The sequence below is a fragment of the Uloborus diversus genome, chromosome 4 (assembly GCF_026930045.1).
Source record: "Uloborus diversus isolate 005 chromosome 4, Udiv.v.3.1, whole genome shotgun sequence".
NCBI classification, from domain to species: Eukaryota; Metazoa; Arthropoda; class Arachnida; order Araneae; family Uloboridae; genus Uloborus; species Uloborus diversus.
The window spans coordinates 52,376,084-52,395,381 of NC_072734.1; the positions used below are offsets into that span (position 1 = coordinate 52,376,084).

Below are 19,298 nucleotides of genomic sequence, written 5' to 3' on the forward strand. Positions count from 1 at the left end.
TATTACCATACTACACTGACTTGCGAAATGATAAAACGTGGTTTTCTGATGCCAAGAAATTTTCCAAAAAGTAATTACTAGAAAAAGCTACTCCGGGGACAAGTACGAGAATCTCACCTAATACATAACGATACAATACATGTACAAATTGATATTGATTGAAAAAATGGCGTTGCAAAATGATACGAACACTGATAAAAATTTACATTAAACAAGCTTATAAACTGAGCAAGAGCATTCAATACGAATCCGAGAAGAAGAAACCAAAATATGTAAATTAGTTTAGCATACAAATATACTTCACAGGTTTAGAAGTTTTAAAACATGCGTCCATAAAGTGAATTTTAGGAGTTTGGGACGTAAAAGTGCTTTAAGTGGTTTTGAGAAAGGCAAAAGAGAGATTGTTCTTGATCAAGGACTTTCAGCAAGAGCAATCGTTCTGTAAGAAGTCAAAAAGATCTCCAGGTGTAATGTTGACCTAAAGGGGGACCGAGATTAATAAAATGGGGAGAGAAATATATGTAGGGACATAGGGATAAGCAATATGGAAGGGGGTCTGCAAAAGACATTTGTGACGGGCAGGGGCGGCAAATAGGGGGGGTCGAGAGGGGGCGGTCGCACCCCCAAATGTCTTGAGAGGAGCGATAAAAAATGAGCAAATTCAATTTACGTAAATCGCAAACCAATGTTCATGAAAAACGAATCTTACTGGTTCTCCGTAATGGTTGAAGAAACTCGACATATTTTCAGACATGAGCAAGTGTTTTCCGCATTTTTTTAATAATTAGAAATTTATCAAGCATTTACCAGCCTTTTTCGGAAAAAAAAAACTGATAAAGAATCGTGGTTAATTTTAACTAAAGACGTAAAGCGCATATAGGCTAAATATTTCATTCTTGTGCGCTCTGTGTAACGACGGTTATGCGAGGACTCGTGCAGTGTTGTGGCTGCATGATTTTCACTAAATGTCTTGGTATTTTACATTCATTGTTACGCTCATATTTTAAGTGTGTCTATTTTATGAGTGCTCATCACTTTCTTTTGCTAGCAACACATTTCCTATTTAATGAGTGCTCATCACTTTCTTTTGCTAGAAACACATTTCAACTGCTCAATGCATAGTATACTTTCATAGATACGTCTTAAAAATACAAATCAGCATCAACAAATACCTTTTCTGAGGGCTCTTTAATAATGCAATCTCAGGGGGACACAAGAAGTTCTTCAAGAGACAACACAAGATCCTTTAAACCATAAAAAATAACCATAATATTTCAAGGCAGTGATTTTGGAAAACAACTCTTTCAATAGTAAAGAAGCCTTTAACGTGTCTTCATATGAATTTTTATTCCTTTTGTTTGTATTGCGGAGAGTTTTTGAACAATGTTTTATTCTGTCAAAACACCTTCAATCATAACCTTTATTTTTGAACTGTTCAAGCTTCAGTTTAAGCTACAATTGAAACTATTAATAAATTTCACGTGGATATATATTTCAACCACGCATGGATCTTTTCAAAAAAAATCTTACTCCAGAGAATTTTTAAAAGGTGCAGAGAATATTCAAATGAATTTAGATGAGGTGACCAAAATGCACATGTGATGATGTAAAGTCAACCTTGATGTAACGTATTGTACAGAATAATAGATTCAGTCTCCAATGAAATTAACACAAGATTTGATCATAAATATTTTCCTGTATTGTTGGCTCTATATTATCTGGATTGGATGTTGAAAACAAAAATTAATTATTTTAATTATGAGTAAAATTTATAGCATGAGGCAAGAAGAATTGTTTAGAGACTAGCTTAGAAAAGACCAATCAATGATGAAAAATGAAGATCATCACAATTTTTAAAGTTATATGGTTGATTTTAAAGAGCAAGATATGGAAGGTGTGTTTTTATACGTAACTTTGTTATTTCAATTATTTTACAACTATCCCAATCAGTTCAGTTTGTAGAAAAAAATCATTTTCGTGTTTCAGAAGTTTAGAAAATTATTTTCGAAGCACAATGGGGAAAAAAACTTAGCTGAAAGAAGAGCATGACACTGGGCATTGCTGGATTAGTAACAAGATTTCCTGTTCTTCCGTATTTTAAAAATTAAGCATCGAAACTTTATCAAAAGGTGAAAACTGTAGTACCAAAACACTTGGTATGATAACATATTCTAAAACGAACTACAAATTTTGTCATAAAAATTAAATTGTTTTTGAACACTTATTTTTATTGATTCTAAACCCATATCATGATTACTTGCTGTTAGCCAGTATGTGTTTTGGTTCCATACTGTGGTAATTCATATTTAAGAAACTCGACCCCCCCCCCCCCCAAATGAAATGCTGAAATACCGCCCCTGGTGACGGGCCGCAAAAATTCTGTGCATTCCTGGCACTGGAGTTGTGAGTTAAGGGGTGTGCAAAAAAATTTTATCCCTTCAATAGCCAATTTATGTGAAATTTGAGCTTGAAAAATTAATTTAAAAAAACTAATGAGAAATTTGAAATGAAAAACCTGAGGTGCAAATCTTCGGAGTTCAAAGTAATCTTGTACAACATTTCAAGGCTGTATGTAGAATGGTTTTTCTGGATGCAATCCCACCACAGACAGATTTTCCAAATTTCTTTGATGTTACTTTTTGTAGAAAATATCTATAGGTAATGAAGAAACTTATTATAATTTTAGCATTGATAACTCTTGAGTTTATTTAATAGTAATGTTTCCTTTTATAAATATGGGAAACTTGGTGTTCATATCATTTTTAAAGCCAGAGTAATTTACTGCAATTTCAAGTCAAATTTATAGAAAAATATCTAGAAAAAATGCAAAGTTCAAAAAGTTCTCGAGGAATAAGTTCAATATTCTGCAAACGTTTCTACAATACTTAGTGGCGGAAAATATTCATTTGCACTCATATATGTCATGCGTTTCAATCCTCCCCGTGTAATATGATTCTGCTGAAGATAATCCACGGCAATCATGGCCTCACTTTTTTGGACTGGATATCTTCGATGCATTAATGATGATAGAATGTCGGTTGAATACTAAACCGTCGCCAACTTTCTTTTATGCCATGGAATAACGCGTCACATATGGAGCCTTTGTCACCACTGCTTTTCTAGCCATTTCTAGAGAGTGAAAAAGGAAACTTTTCATATTTCCAGAGTCTGTTTGAAACGTGATCTGAAAATCAACAGAAGATGGTTTTATCGGATTCAACTGAAGTTTATTTTCAGTCAAACGAATATAGCCAGAATATGTATTTCTACAACTGTGTTATGTCGGTTGTAAAAGAGAAAATCTATTTATATTTCGACTTTAGATTTCTTTTGTTGTTTTGTTCAGTTAGGAAATATAAAATTCTGTATGCAGTTATAGTTAAAATTGAGTTTCTTGTCGGCTGTTGAATAGTTTACTTCGTATAATTGTGTTCTGATGTTTAATATTGAAATGTACGTCATAGTTTCGGAAGAAATTGAGCTTTAAATGATGTACGAATATTTTGTTTTCAGTACTTTTCTATATAACATCACGTTAACGCAAACAATACTTTGAGGGGGGGGGGGTATTTGAGTGGGGAAAAAATGGCGGTAGCTATTTTATTCCAAATGAGCGTGGTGGACCACCAGACCTTTTGAGAACTTTAAGCAATGTGGATCTTTTAAATTGATGACTTGACTTGAATTATATGCCTGCTTAATTTCAGTCTTGAAATTAATTTGTTCAATTTATTAACAGAAGCTAAACCCTCTAGAATAACTATTATTTTTCTTTGTTTCCGGCAACAATTGAAAACAACTACGTTACTTCTGTCCCGCAAAAAGTTATAGCTTAGGGGCCTTTAAATAAATCTTGCGGATCAGAATTTCCAAGCTCTCGTATAAGATGTTTCACTTCAAAATAAATAAATAAATAAATAATAAAAATAAAGAAAGAAATGAAAAGAATTTACAACCTTGATGGATTACTTTTTTCTGCAGCACTTGAACGATATTTTTTAAGCTTGAAATCGCTTAAAGTTTTCATTAATTTTAAAAACATAATTAATAAAAACTTTAAGCGCATATGAATGATATACGCTGATTATTATATGAACATAATTAATAAAAACTTTAAGCGTATTATAAAACATAATTAATGAAAATTTTAAGCCTTGAAATTAATTTGTTCAATTTATTAACAAAAGCTAAACCCTCAACAATAACTATTATTTTTCTTTGTTTCCGGCAACAATTGAAAACAACTACGTTATTTCTGTCCTGCAAAAAGTTATAGCTTAGGGGCCTTCCAATAAATCTTGCGGATCAGAATTTCCAAGCTCCCGTATAAGATGTTTCACTTCAAAATAATAAATAAATAAATAATAAAAATAGAGAAATAAATAAAAAGAATTTACAACCTTCATGGATTACTTTTTTCTGCAGCACTTGAACGATATTTTTTAAGCTTGAATCGCTTAAAGTTTTCATTAATTATAAAAACACTCAACTGTTTCAGTTTATACAAACACGTACATATAAATGCAAGTATTTTTTTTTTCAACATTTGCACACAATTTGTACTAGGTTATCTATATTTTACCTCTCATCCCTCACCGTAACCCTTATTAAGTTATTTATTTGACCCAGTGATCAAGCCCTAGGATTGTAGCTAAGGCGCTCTCCGTCTCCGTGTGTTGCATAATCATGGAAAAAGAACGTAGTAGAACGGCAAATAATGCAAACAATTCATAAACTCTCTTTTATCGAACATGTTTTGTCCTTTTTACTCCAATCATCCTTTCTGGAAGTGATATTTTTCTGGCCTCTGAATCTATTGAATGATCTTGAAACGTGATTAGAAACCTGAAGCAAAATGTAATTTTATAGATTTGGGACGAGTTTTGTTTTCAGCTGTGCAACACAGGCTGGAATTTTTACATACATTTTTTATTTTATCAGTGAGCTTATCTGTGCTTTGCATTTTCCAACACATTTTAACCAAAAAAATAAAGGAAAAAACGGTTGAATCTGAAAGAAGTTCAAATTTCACTTTCAGTAAATTTAGCCCTTCGGGAGGTTTTGAAGTAATTGATTATTTCCTTGTTTTTGAAACTACACAAGTGGCGACAAAAGAATTTCCAAAGTTTTATCTTTTAGTCCCCCCCCCCTTGTACATAGTTAACAACCCTTGCATTCCGCGTGGCTGGCCAAATCATCTTATTAATTACCACAAAGATAAATTTCTTGCTGTAAAAGTAGAACCAAATATTTCTGTGATTGCAGAAGACACGTGTCCTCGTTTCAAAGATTAATGTTATCGCAATAAAACAGAATCAATGTCAGTGACTTCATTACAAGTTTCCTTTTCAAATACGAGCCATTGAGATTTAGTGGGGCAGGGGAAAACTACAATCCAAAGAGATACATAATTTCAATAAAATTTTACCTATCTTCACTTGGGAGGTACAGAGCACTATATATATATTTTTTCTTTTTGAGAAATCACGAATTGCTAATCCTCACGTAACCAAAACTGGTGTTGCTATGATTTTTCAGATTGTCATAACAACGGTTATTATTAACTAGCCGCCTGCGGCGACCAGCTGGTTCGCCTTATGCCATTCACCTTTCTATGCAAACAGCCACCTACGGCGGCTGTTTGGCTAACTTGTCATTTACCTTTTTACTTCAAGCTTGCCGCCTTTGGCGGCTGATAAAATAAATTTGGCAGCAGTATTAATCAATCCATTTCTATCTTTTTTTGTGCCATTCACATTTTTACGCCAAGATTGCCGCCTTCGGAGGCTATCTACCTTTACGATCTATCTCTTAATTTTCTCATCCATCTCTATTTATTTTAACCTCCCCGCCCATTTCCTAATAAAACGAAGATCACTAAAAAACCGCATTTTTTATTTAAATAGAGCAAAAAAAAAAAGCTCGAATTCCCCGTAGTGTGCAAAAAGTAGCGTTTGACAAAGATAAAAAAAATCTCGCTCTTTTTATTGAATTAAATTCGCACAACTATGAAATGTAACGTAATATAGATACAGCAAAAGTTCCAGCTTGGGCGGAGGGGGGGGGGGAGAGAATGGAAAAAGAAATAAATGCAATCCCTAAATAAAAGGAAAAAAAAGGAAAAAAAAAAAGCAAGCGCTGCCGGGAAAACACGTGGTCATCACGTCATAAAATGTAGAAGTAAGCTATATAGTAAAAAAACAAACAAACATTGCTTGCGATTAAGATTCCATCGTATATATCGAATCGAAATCCAAGTAGTGACGTCACAGGCATAAAAGATTGAAGAACGCTTTTTCTCCACCGATGCGTGAGAAAAGACATGATGTGTTCAGCATTAAAAAAAATTGTAAAAAAAATATATAGTATATTGCGAATTTTAAGAACTTTTTTTTTCTGAAGAGAGCAAAATGTTTTTACTATTACCATTTTAAATTTTGGAAATGAGGCTTTGATTCTTCTTGCAGGATGATATTAGAAAAAAATAAAATCCAGGAAAAAATGCAAATTAAAGGTTTTTTCAAAAATTCATAAAAATTACAAAAATTGCTCAATCTTCAAAATTTTTCATTCATCATATTAAAAATTAAATTTTCTACACTATAATACAAAAAATATTTGTGTGGTGCGATTGGTTCGGGATCTGTGAGGTAAAAAGTACTAAAAAGTGCAAAAAAACACATAAAACATTAAATAACTTTTTTCCTAATTAAAAGATCAAAAATCGAAGCCCGAGGTGCACATCTTCGGCAAACACTGTACCTGTATACCGAATTTCATCATTCTAGGCCTTACCGTTTTCCCGGGAAGCGCGCCACACACACACACATAAACATCTTATTTTATTATATGTATAGATTTATTTAGAAAGCGAAGCTTTTCGTCGCAGTTGCAAATCGTCTACAGTTTGATTTTAATCTCTCTCTCTTTTTTTTTTTTTTTTTTTTTTTTTTTTTTTTTTTTTTAAGGGCGAAATTTAAGCAGATTTGACATTAAAAATTGGATGTTTTGCCTAAAATTACGTTTTTTCAGGGAAAAACACCTATGTAGATGAACTTAAACAGCAAAACTTCATCTAAATACAAAATTTCAAGATTACTAATTCCCGTCATTTAAGAATGATTAGAAATAAAAAATGCGGAACGTTATACGCTGTGAACAATCTTTATAATAAGTGTACTAGTGGATATTGGCCATAAAATCTCTATCTTTATTACCGCATCCTAATCACCTCTTTTTTTTTTTTTTTTTTTGGATAAGTCTCGTATTACCTATTGTAGAAAATCACCTGTCATATGACGGGTGTAAATTTTTCGGTCATTCCCATTCCATTCCACTTCTAGAAACAAGAAACTCAACGAGTAGGGTCCTATCGCAATTCGTGATTGCAAAAAACATAATTTAAATTCCAGAAGCCAAAATTCAAATGAATGTTAGTTGCTGATGGATTTTTTTTTTTTTTTTTTTTTTTTTTAGTCTACTTTCCCAGTAAAAGCCAGAGAAAGAAGAAAAAAGCATGAAAACAGGCTTAATGCATCTTAAAAATATCGCGAAAAAACAAAAAACAGTCAAAAATAAATAAAATAATTTATTAAAGATCGAAAAATTAAAAATTGGAAAGTAGGGTATTGAGATGGGGAAAAAAATGTCTGTCTGCCCCCCCCCCCTAAAAACTTTTGAGTGAATAGTCCGATTCGAACTTTTTTTTTTCGAAAGGTCTCGGCGAGGACACCTCATTTCCATATTTCACTTCCCATATTAAATAGCCCCATTCCAGGGAAAACGGGCACTTTGTCCCGTACGTGACGCTTCATACATATCATTAAAAATAATAGTAATTTAAAACAGTAATTAAAAGAATTTTGTTGCTTAAGAAATCATAAACGTATATGGGACTTCTTGGGCAAAAAATTTCGTCAATACCTTTCAAAATTATTTCTTTTTTTTTATGAAATATAGGAACCGCCACGTGCGGGACAAAATTACCTCTTTCAGTGGAATGTGGCCATACACATATTTTTTCAACGGTTTAAATAATCATTTCTCACCAAAAATGAGATAAGTTTCCTTTACGTTGGAACCTTAACTATTAAAACATACAACTTGTTTTATCATTGCTACATTAATAGAGCAAAAATATTAAGTACTGCATACAGCAAACAACAAGATGTTGACTTTCGATGTCCCGTACGTGACGCATGCAAATGAGTTAAATTTCAAGCAACAAAGTTATTTAATAAAAGTAATACTGTGTCAGGAGCATCTTGTTATCAAATGTAAAGATTTAAGGAAGTGCTAAGTTCAATCAAAATACATGGTGCCGCGATTAATTTCCAGGACTGACGTAACTGCAGGAAAACGAAAAGCTCCAAGATGGAGTTAATTATTTCATATTGAAAAGCGTTTTCTTGCGCATGTGCTGTGCAATCGGCGTCATTCTAAAGTAAGTGGTTCTCGGGGAAAAGTGTATTAAAACGTAGCTCCCAAATTCTTGTCGTCGAAGTGAAAAGGGAGCAATGAATTAACATTAAGTTTTGCTTCAAATGGTGCAAGACAGCTGCAGAAACATATGAAATGTTGAAACAAGTTCACTTGAACTTTTGAATGATTTTAAACACTTTAGTAATGGGCGTAAAAGCGTCGATGAGGATCCACACACAGGGTGGCCGCAGTCCGTATGCACACTCCAGGGTGGAAGCAATTGAAAAAGTTCGCATTATGGTGACAACAGGAATTGAAGAGCTACGTTTTAATGCGCCTTTCCACGAAAATCACTTACTTTTAGGCACAAGAAAACATTCTTCAATATGCAATCATTAGCACCATCTTCCGGCTTTTCGTTCTCTTACAGTTACGTGTACCTCAGTCCAAGAAATTAAGAGCCGGACCTTGTATTAAGATATACAATAAAATATTGGTGAAATTATCGAGACGGATTGTCCTGCAAGTGACGGTGGAATGGTCTAATAGCATTCTGATTTTATAAATGTATTTTTAAGCAAGTTCAGCAAATCATCTTGTTTTACAGAAAACTATGCAAACATACTCAACAAAACATTTACTCCTTATTTAGAGTACCATGTTTAAATTAATAGAATTATAATCCCCGTAATGACACATTGACTGAAGATTTAACTTAATGTTCTCAATTGAAATCAGCAATTATTATCCCTTCGGTAATTACTTTCTGGGCATTAAAAGCGAGAAATTTATCTTTCTCGGAAACAATTGATTTTCTGTCAGATTCGCAGCAGTAAAAATAACGACTTCAATTAAACGCGGTTAGGAGCTGGGAATTTCAAAAGACTTTCACTATTCACTGAGCTTAGTTTATGGGACATGCCGAATTAAAGTGATACATAACCAGCAAATCCGACGGATTTTCTTGCCAAAATGCCGAAAAACCGGAAAATGATTCTTTTAAAGTCAGGAGAGGAATAATTCCAGTCAATTAATTTCGGAATTATGTCTTAAGCTTCTTTCCCTTTTCGTATTTAGCACATGTGTTTGTTTGTATATATACTTAGTAAGTTTTCTAACTGTTCGTATTTGAAACATTTGGAGTAGTTGCCAGCTATGTGGCTCTGTGGAATTAAAATTTTGTTCTGTTTTCTTGGTGTGCTTCAACTGTGTTGTTGCCAAGAATATGACTTCGCCGCAGAAATATCGAGACAATGTTGTAAGTATAATTATTTAGTTTCATTTTTTCTAATTAGTTTCATTGCACAATCTAATGTAGAAAAATTTTCGTAGTGTTAAAATTATGATAATACACCCAAACTTCGTTGTTTCGAACACGCTCAAAGCGAATTATTGCTAAGACGTACTACATATTTTGTGATTTCGATTGCATTTATAAATAATGCTATTTATTGGTTTTCGGATAAGACGAACTACAGTTAAGACGAATTAATTTTAAAGCTCCCGTTGAGTTTGATATAACGAGGTTTGACTGTATTAGACCTGTCTTATACAGTGGACCTGTATTACGGTGAAAATCACACTTTATGTATTTTCTGTCCACTCTTCTCGTAAACAAAATATCGCGCCCCTCAATTTTCACAACAATTTAATTTTACTAATACGTAGTTTTTACTTTGTAACTTAATATAAGTACGACTAAATTACATTGTTTTGTAGAATGTAATTGTTTTCATTCTTGAAATTACAATAAAACAATCCCGAAATTAATCAACGAGACTCATGCCTCTATTTTACCTTAAAGAATCATTTTCTAAGTTTTCGGCATTTTTGCAAGAAAATCCATTGGATATCCTGGTTATGTTGGTTATACTGCAATATAGCCCCTATAATGTCTAATTCATATTGTTAATCCGAAAGAATGTTTAGAAATCTTTGACATTTATTTTTCTGGTTTAAATTATATCCCCTTTCTTGAAATTTTATTTTTATTCCGCCGCCTCTTACAAAATGCATCTGTCTGTGCCAGTTATACTGCGGTATTCGTATCAAAGTAATTAACAGCTCATTTTATACAGTATCCTACAAAAGCACTGTAGAAAAATGTGTATTTTCTTCTTTAATCATTGTGCAGTCACGTAATCTATTATAATGCTGTAAATGTTCGATTTATGTATATAGCATATGGAATTGTAATAATCAGTTATAAATGCATTATAATGCAAAGCACAAAGGGTGGGGTGGCGTAAGGTTTAAGCGGCTTTTTCGGTGCAAAAGAGTATTTTAAGCGGTTAACCAAAATTTCCGATAATCTAAAACATATACATACTGGGTTCTATAGTGCATACCGTTTTTTATTTCCGTATTGCTCTTGTATCCCAAAAAATAGTTATTTATAATGTAGGTAGAATCCATGTCAATTCAACAAGGGCTGTAACATGATGGTCTCTGTTTTATTTAAATTTAACATATGTTAAAATTCATTAAAAAATTTAAAAATACGTTTTTTCCCCCAAAAAAATTTCTGGGCCGAGATACAGGCCGCCAAAGATGGCGCTCCTGTCATGATTTCTCACTTAAGATTTTCGTCAAAATATTTACGGTACATTGTCTCAGGAACAGTAGAAGTAGAACATATTTTGTTGCGGTTTGTTTTATTTAAAAGGATATTTTCTCTTGTTTAAAAACATATGCAACATTTTGAAGTAGGTGCTTTAATTTTGTGTTTTCCACAGTCTTTTGAAAAAAAAAAGTTTAAAATAATGTTTTTGATTTTTCTCAAATATGTCAATTTCAAAAATTTTCATTTTTTTTTTACAGTTTATTACTACCATTGAGCACTACGTTCACTGAAAAGGATAGCTTCCACTTTTTCGTTTAACAGATATTAGAGGCATTTGAAAAAATGAGGGTTTTAAAGGAACTCTTCACAGCAGAAAACTCTTTGCAGACCCGAAAATTCAAAAAAACATTTCGCGACAAGTGACCAGAAAACTCTTTTAATTAAGTTATATAGCGAAATTTTCATTTTGAGTCTCTACTTTATCCAGGAGCTTTATTTTTTATGAAAACTAGAACGCGGTCTCCAGCCGATTCGCTGTATTTCAACACGCAACCTTTCAGCGTAGCGCCGAAAGAATCGTTAAGCGCAATGCCATCTTGTTCTCACTAAATTTCATATCCTGAATAAAATGGCGACTCTAAATGAAAGTTTCGCTATATGACTGAATTGAAAGTGTTTTCTGGCCACTTGCTGCGGGAAAATAAATTTGAATTTTCAGGTTTGGGTGGCAATTACGTAAGGAGTTCCTTAAAAACCCTCATTTTTACTTTCTTCTATATCTAATACAGTAGACTCCCGATTATCCGCGAGCGGTTTATCCGCGGGGCGGATTATCCGCGAATCAATCAACAATCACGAACATGTATTTTCGCAGTAAAAAGCAAATACCAGTGGCTGTTTTTTTTTTTTTTTTTTTTGAAAAATTGTAAATTTACACTCAGTTGTTTTTGTTTGATTGATTGATTTGATTTAAATTTTATTATTATTATTATTATTATTTTTGTGCGTTCTTCATCGTACATACACTTGTTTGTTATTGATGTTAAGTTCGGTTGTGCAAAAATACAAGACATTTGTACTGTACTCTATATATATTTTCACTGTTTGCAGAAAGTGTTATGCATCAATACAGTTAAGAATTTGAGATAGGACAATTTTTACCCGATTTGTCCCCCATTTTAGTCTTTTTGCCGTTATCCGCGATTTTTATTATCCGCGGCACTTGTGCCACCCAATTCCGCGGATAATCGGGAGTTTACTGTATATAGAAGAAAGTATTGGATTCGTGCAAATTTTCAAATTTCGAATTTTGACGGATTCGAACGTTTTGAGGTGTGCTTAGTCCATTTCGACAATTTTTGGAAAATGTCTGTCTTTCTGTGTATGTGTATGTATGTATGTGTGTGTGTGTGTCCGTGTGTGTGTCACGTCTGTGTGTGACCAGTTTTTTGCGGCCGCTCTACAGCAAAAACTACCGTATGAAATCGAACGAAATTTGGTACTTTATATGTGCCCCTATGTGAACTTGTGCCCATTGGTTTTTGGCACGAATTCCTCCAAGGGGGGTGGAGCAATGGGACGTTTTTTGAGTTACGCGTGCTTGCTATTCCTCAGGAAATAACTGGCGGAATCAAACAAAATTTGGTCCACATGTTACCACTAACAGGAGCAGGTGTTGATTCAATTTTGGTGTCAATAGCTCAAACGGGGGTTGAGTTATAGAACTTTTTTGTCGTCAATTGTGACTGCTGTATCTCAAGAAATAACGAACGGAATCAAACAAAATTTTTTCGACAAGTAGCCCTTAGTGGGTATAAGAGCTGATTTTATTTTGGTGTGAACAGCTGAAAAGGGGGTGGCGCAATCGAACGTTCTCTTTTTCCATTGTGAGTATCCTATCTCAAGAAGTAATGCTACGTTCTGGACGAAATTTGGAATAAATGTGAATCCATATGTAAACAGGCTTTGGTTCAATTTTGACGCCAATCGCTCCAAGAGGTGTTTTTTTTTTAGCAATCACGATTGCTTATTGCTTTCATTTGACTGTTTTGATGTCCTATCATTTTATTTTCCCACCGCCACCCTCCGCACCATCACCGTCGACCGGGTCCTCACGATGCTGCTCCTCTAGCGAAAGCCGTCCCCAGGTTGCATCCATGTCCTACACACACATACACAACTACACACATGCACACACACATACAAACACACACATACACCTACATATACACACACAAACACATACAGATACCTACACATACACACACAAACACATACACACAACTACCCACACATTCATGCCTGCACACAGACACAAACACACATGCCTACACACCATACACATACCTCCCCCCCCCCCACACACATCCATACACACGACTACCCACTCATGCCTGCGCACAGACACAAACACACATGCCTACACACACATACACATACCCCCTACACACAAATCAGGGGTGCCCACAGAAGGGGATTATGGCGCAAGTTGCGCCATCAAAATTTTTGGGGGGGGGATTTTTTTTTCAGAAGGTTTTTTTTTTTTTTCTTTAGAAAATGAAATTTTGAATTTTGGAAAGAAAAAATATTTAAACACATTCAACAAGAAATAGATACATTAATAATACCTTTTTCACGTACTCTTCAGGGCTGTCGATGTAGCAACCCCCCCCCCCCCTTCCCCGTTTTTCAGAAGTGGGGCCGCCAATTTTCTTTTAGCAGTGACACTAACGAAGAAAAAGGGAAACTCTTTGTTGTTTTTTTAAATTAAAATAGTTATTATAAAATGAACAATTGAAATATTAGTGACAAAAAGTATTTTTCAGTAAAATTTGAATAGAAAATGTAATCTTAAAATAAAATTTACGAACATCCATGATTCTCTTTGATTAAGAGTATCTAAGTAAGGGCCGCGGAAATGTACGCTTCAAACATTCTTAGTAATGCAAAAAAAAAAAAAAAAAAATCAGTACAGTCCACTCTTCACTAGGCCGCAGAGTGGGTATGTCTGCCTAGTCGAAAACCTATGGGCTTGGCTCAAATTAAAGTATTGTGCACAGATTAAAATTAGCATAATGTGAGGGAGGACTGGTGACAAAACTAACACGGTGCACGCCCTTGTCTCTCGGTGGCCCTGGTTATGCAAAACCATGCTTCATGGTTCTTCAGTTTTTAGAAAAAAAGCATAAATAAATAGGATAGCGTATGGGATAGGGTTTACCGAAACATTCCCATATATGAGGCAGTGAGAAGAAAAAAGATGTAAGTGGCAAAATTAAAAATTTGGAGGTAAATAAGTACATATGGTAGGTGAACCTCCTTCTCTTTCTTGGGTCAAGAGATGGTACTAATATCCCTGGTAGTTGCTGCTATGCAGCATGATTCAGAAAAAAAATTTCAACAAAAGCCTACCTAGGAGCTAATCTTTCAACACGTTTTACTCAAAACGTGAAAATGTCCACATGCATCCCTTTGCTTCTCACTGTCTCATAAGTTTTTTTTTTTTTTTGATGAAAAATGTTGTCGTAAAAATCATTGCTAAGTGAAGAAAAATGTATGGGTCGCCTAAATGAATTTTGAAATGGAGAGAGGGAAAAAAAAAGTTAAATGCAAAGAGAGATACAAAGTATTGTAACGAATACTCACAACACCAAAGGTTCTAAATGTTTGAATGTAAAAATCGTAAGTAAATCAAAGCTTGATCAAGAGATGCAGGTGGCATATTTAAAATAAAATGAAGTGGAATAGAGAGCTAAGGTATCGCAGAAAATTACCACATCCGTTCAAGATGTTAAAAGTCCTTTTTCTAAGGCCGCAAACGCTTGTATTGCAAGAAAGCAAATATATTAGGCGGGAAGTTGAAAACTTTTTTATGGAAAATCCAAGCAAATAACCGTGTTTGGCAGCGGAAAATTAGAAGAAAAATTACCACAATATGTTTATCAACAATTAAAATTTACAATGAAGAAAAGAGGGACGTTGCCAAACTCAAAGGAAGAGTGGAGAACTCCAAACCCTTCTTTTTACGCCCCCAAAGCTGGTCTGGAAGTGAGTTTTTAAAACTTGGGTTTTGAAAAATCCCGGGAAAACGTTATCAACACCCATTCATTACCCTAACGTCATTAAATATGGCCTACTCCTGAGCATTTAGGATTGCAATTTCGAAAAAACCGTGAGAGTGCTTGCTTCTAACGTAACCTCCGAGAAACATCCTCTAAATTTATCATTTATCATCATTTAAGGCCGAATAAATTTCGTCTTTTGGACTTTAATTTAAAAAAAACTCCCTGGGTTGTCCCGAAACTGTCGTCCCCCAAATAACACCGAAGATCCTGAAAAAATTCATTGTTAAGGCTTCAATTCAGAAATTTTTTCTGGTGAGATCTCCAAAACCTTCTACCCCTCTATCAATATTTAAAATCGTCTACGATTGCATTAATTGAAATTCAATTTTGAAAATTTGACAGGGGAGGACTCCGAATCTCTCCACCCATTAACATTACCAATAATCTTCTAAAGCTGCGGTTTCAACAGATCAAAATTTTTTCAAGAGAATGCCCCCCCCCCCCTTCTCTCTCTCTTGCCAACATCATCGAAAAATGTCTTAAATCTCGCTTTCAGTGCTTCAATTACGAAACATTTCTGATCGCGAGCCCCTTCAAAACTCCCTCCCCCAAATCCTTTTCATCGATGGTTGACTTAAATTACGTTTTCGGAGTTTTTATTATAACAAACTGGCGGTGCAGTAAATTTTAAACAAAAACAAAAACAAAAAAAAAATCTTCAATCGCGTTTTTTTGGTTTCAAAATTTCAAAAAATTTCGAGGGGAGGCGCATTTTAATTTCACTTAACATCACCATAGATCGTCTAAAGCTGCTCTTTTCGAACTGCACTTTTCGAACTACAATTTTCAAATATTTCAAGGAGGAGAGACCCCGGACCCCTCCCCCCCCCCCTTTACTTGTCACAATCAGAAATAATTCACAATTGGGAATGCGTGCTTGAAGTTTGCATTTTGAAAAATTATAGAACGATGACCCCGAGTCTCTTCTTTCCTTAACATCACCATAGATCGTCTAAAAGTATGTTTTTCAAATAACAATCTTGAAAATTTCCGGGGGAAATCCCCCGGACCCCAATTTCTGAACATAATTAAATATAACGTACAATTGTGTTAGAACTTAAATTTGGAAAAAATATCGGGAGAGGCTATCCTGCACCTCCTCTCTCCTCCCTACCAAACTTAAAATATAGTCTAAAAACTGCGTTTTTATGTCTTTAATTTCAAAATAATTCAAGAAGTTAGCCCTCCAACACCCCCTAATTCTGATTGAATATTATCACGATTTAAATTTATATTGCTAGTACTAAAAGTCTAGTAATATAACTACCCCTGCTAAACCAGAAGCCAAATCTTTTCTCTCTGCATATTGGAACATGCGTTTGAAACAATTAAGGGGCCGTCAAAAGCGTAACCCCCCTCCCCGTTTTTTTGACCATGCGATGTCTCTGGTACTTTCCAAAATTTAATGACTGTGTCTCTTTTTCAATGAAAGGAACATCACAGACGGCATGGAGTTGGTTTGCGTTTCAAAGCTGAATCAGACGATTTGATTTCTTTTCAATTTTTTATAAATTTTCTGGAAGTAGCACAATTTTTCATGATGAATAAGTGTGACAGTGATGAGAGGAAGAGGGGTTAAAATGTTTTATTGTTTGTAATAATTCTGACCAGTATGCTCTAGTCTTTCATTGATTCATTTGCACCTTGACAGTCGTTAAGAACTAGTTTTGAAGTTTGCGAATAACATATATTTTGTCCCTCCAATCGACATGAGAAATTTTTCATTTCACTTTACTTCCATCTTCTCTACCATTTTTAAACTGATTGTTTCAATTTATCATGAGACGATTTTTATTAAAACTTTCAGTGATGTTGGTTTTGCTGATGGAAGTAGAACAGTGTGTTCTTCAGGTGTTTAAATTATTTGTTGTAAACCATATTTACTTTCTTCTGTATCTGATATGTGTAGAAGGATATTTGATTTGTTGAAATTCTCAAGTTCTGATTTTCGATGTGTGCTCAATAGCTGAATCCATTTTTGAGGATTTTCGAAAAATGTCTGTCACGGTGTGTGTGATCCATCTTTTTTGGCTATGCGACTTTAATTTTGGAAAACTTCCAGGAGAGCGCCCCCACTAATGCCATAATAATTACCCTCTTTATCATCATGAGTCATCTAAAACTGCGCTTCTAGTACTGCAATTTTGAAAAAATTATAGGAGAGAGCCTCTGATTCCCCCTTCTTTCCTTAACACGACCAAAGAGAATCCTAGAAATGCTTTATTGGAATATAAATTTCAAAAAATTGCCGGGGGAAAGGCACCAAAATTCACCTTCCACAAACATTATCAAGATCTTTCAAAACTGTGTTTTTAAAGCTACAAAATCGAAAATTTAAGTGCCTCCCCCCTCCTCCGTTTAGTCAACATTATTGAAAAATCGTCTTCAAATTGGTTTTCAGGGCTTCAATTTCCAGAAAATTTCGGGAGAACTTCCGAAAACTCTTTTTCTTAAACGTCACAAAGGTCAAGCTACAATTGCGATTTTAGAGCATCAATTTCAGAAAACTGCTTTCTCCCCCAACCATAGATAACGTTTTTAACACTTCAATTTTGAAAATTATCCTAGGGCGAGCTCTAGGATATCTTCTTTCCCTAACATTTCTACAGATAGTCGAAAAACTGCGTTTTTAGAACTACACTTATGAAAACAAAGGAGAGCCCTCCTTAACACAACGTTAAACTATCTACAATTGCGCTTTTAAAGTTTCATCATTGAAAAATTACAGGAATGGGCCACCTAACCATTTAACCCCCTAACATCACCAGAGATCGTCTAAAACTAGTTTTAAAACTACAATTTCGAAAATTTCCCGGGGGGAAACCCCCGGACTCCCTATCTAAGTCAAAATAAATTTCCGTTTCAAGATTCATATTGTATACATCTAGTAATGACTCCATCCCAAACTAGGAAGTTGAATCCACTCTCCCTGTAACTATTTATACGTTCGAAAAAAAATAAGGTGTTGCAAAATTCAGGGGCACTCAAAATTTGTTTACTCAAGGTCCACGTTGTAAAATTTGGGAAGGCAAAGTGAGTCAACTATCCAACAATATTTCAGTTCAAATGGTATTTGTTAGCGCTTCCCCCCCCCCCCCCCCGTCAATTTGACTGGAAATTGCACACTATAAAACTGTTATGTTTCACCCGATTCGAAAGCGAAAAATTGGGGGGGGGGGGACTTGCGCCATTGAGCTTGGGGGGATGGGCACCCCTGCACACAAACACATATACCCCCCACACACAAACACACACGCCTACATACACACACTCGTGATTGCGAAAAACATAATTTGAATTCAAGATGTCAAAATTCAAATTAATTTTTTTTTTTTTTTTTTTTTTTTTGCGAATAAAAATAGCTTTATTAATGCAACAATTAGAAAGATAAATCGTAATAGATTGTCGTCTGCGTATTTCTCGTGATTTTAAATGTATGGAAACGATCGGAAATATTATCTCAATGATTTAAAATTTTTAAATGTTGCCATCTTATGTTTGTTAACAAATAAAATATTTGTAATTAATTTCAAGCAAGGCTTTTAAAATAACTTTCAATTTTCGCAATCAAAATGTTGCATACGTTTTTAAACAAGAAAAAAATGTCCTTTTAAATAAAATAAACCGCAATAAAATATGTTCTACAGTTCCTGAGATCATGTACTTTAAAGATTTTGACGAAATCCCAAATGAGAAATCATGACAGGACCGCCATCTTTGGCGGACTGCATCTCGACCCAGGATTTTTTTTTTTTGGGGGGGGGGGGCAAAACAAAAAAAAAGTTCTTCTTAATTTTTTATGAATTTAACAGGGGCGTAGCTAGACCCGACTTTCGGGGGGGGGTTTCTTCTTTTATACATATATATATATATATATATATATATATATATATATATATATATATATATATATATATATATATATATATATATATATATATATATATATATATATATATATATATATACATATATATATATATATTTTTTTTAGTATTAAAGAAATGAGAGGGAGGTGTATCTTACATACTTTGGAAAGGGGGTGACCCTATTCCGATACTTGTGTCAAACAAAACAAAAGCAAGGAATTTTTTATTTTTTTAATGTTGTGGAAAATTCGACTTTTTTTTCTTTTTCCTTTAATTTAAAGTGAAATTTTCTAGCATTTTCTTGTCAAAACCAGTCTTTCC

At 34.2% G+C, this 19,298-nt stretch overlaps 1 protein-coding gene across 2 annotated transcripts in view; it reads left to right on the forward strand.

Moving 5' to 3' along the window:
* Nucleotides 1-19,298, forward strand: part of LOC129220396 (uncharacterized) — a 267,279-nt gene that overhangs the window by 228,324 nt on the left and 19,657 nt on the right. Inside the window, exon 1 of one of the 2 annotated variants that reach the window (XM_054854809.1) lies at nt 9,373-9,679. The exons of the other annotated variant lie outside the window; for it this stretch is intronic. Coding sequence (XP_054710784.1) covers nt 9,577-9,679 — 103 coding nt within the window. The 5' untranslated portion in view covers nt 9,373-9,576. Of the gene's footprint in view, nt 1-9,372; nt 9,680-19,298 lie in introns of those variants that run through there. 2 annotated transcript variants of the gene reach the window in all.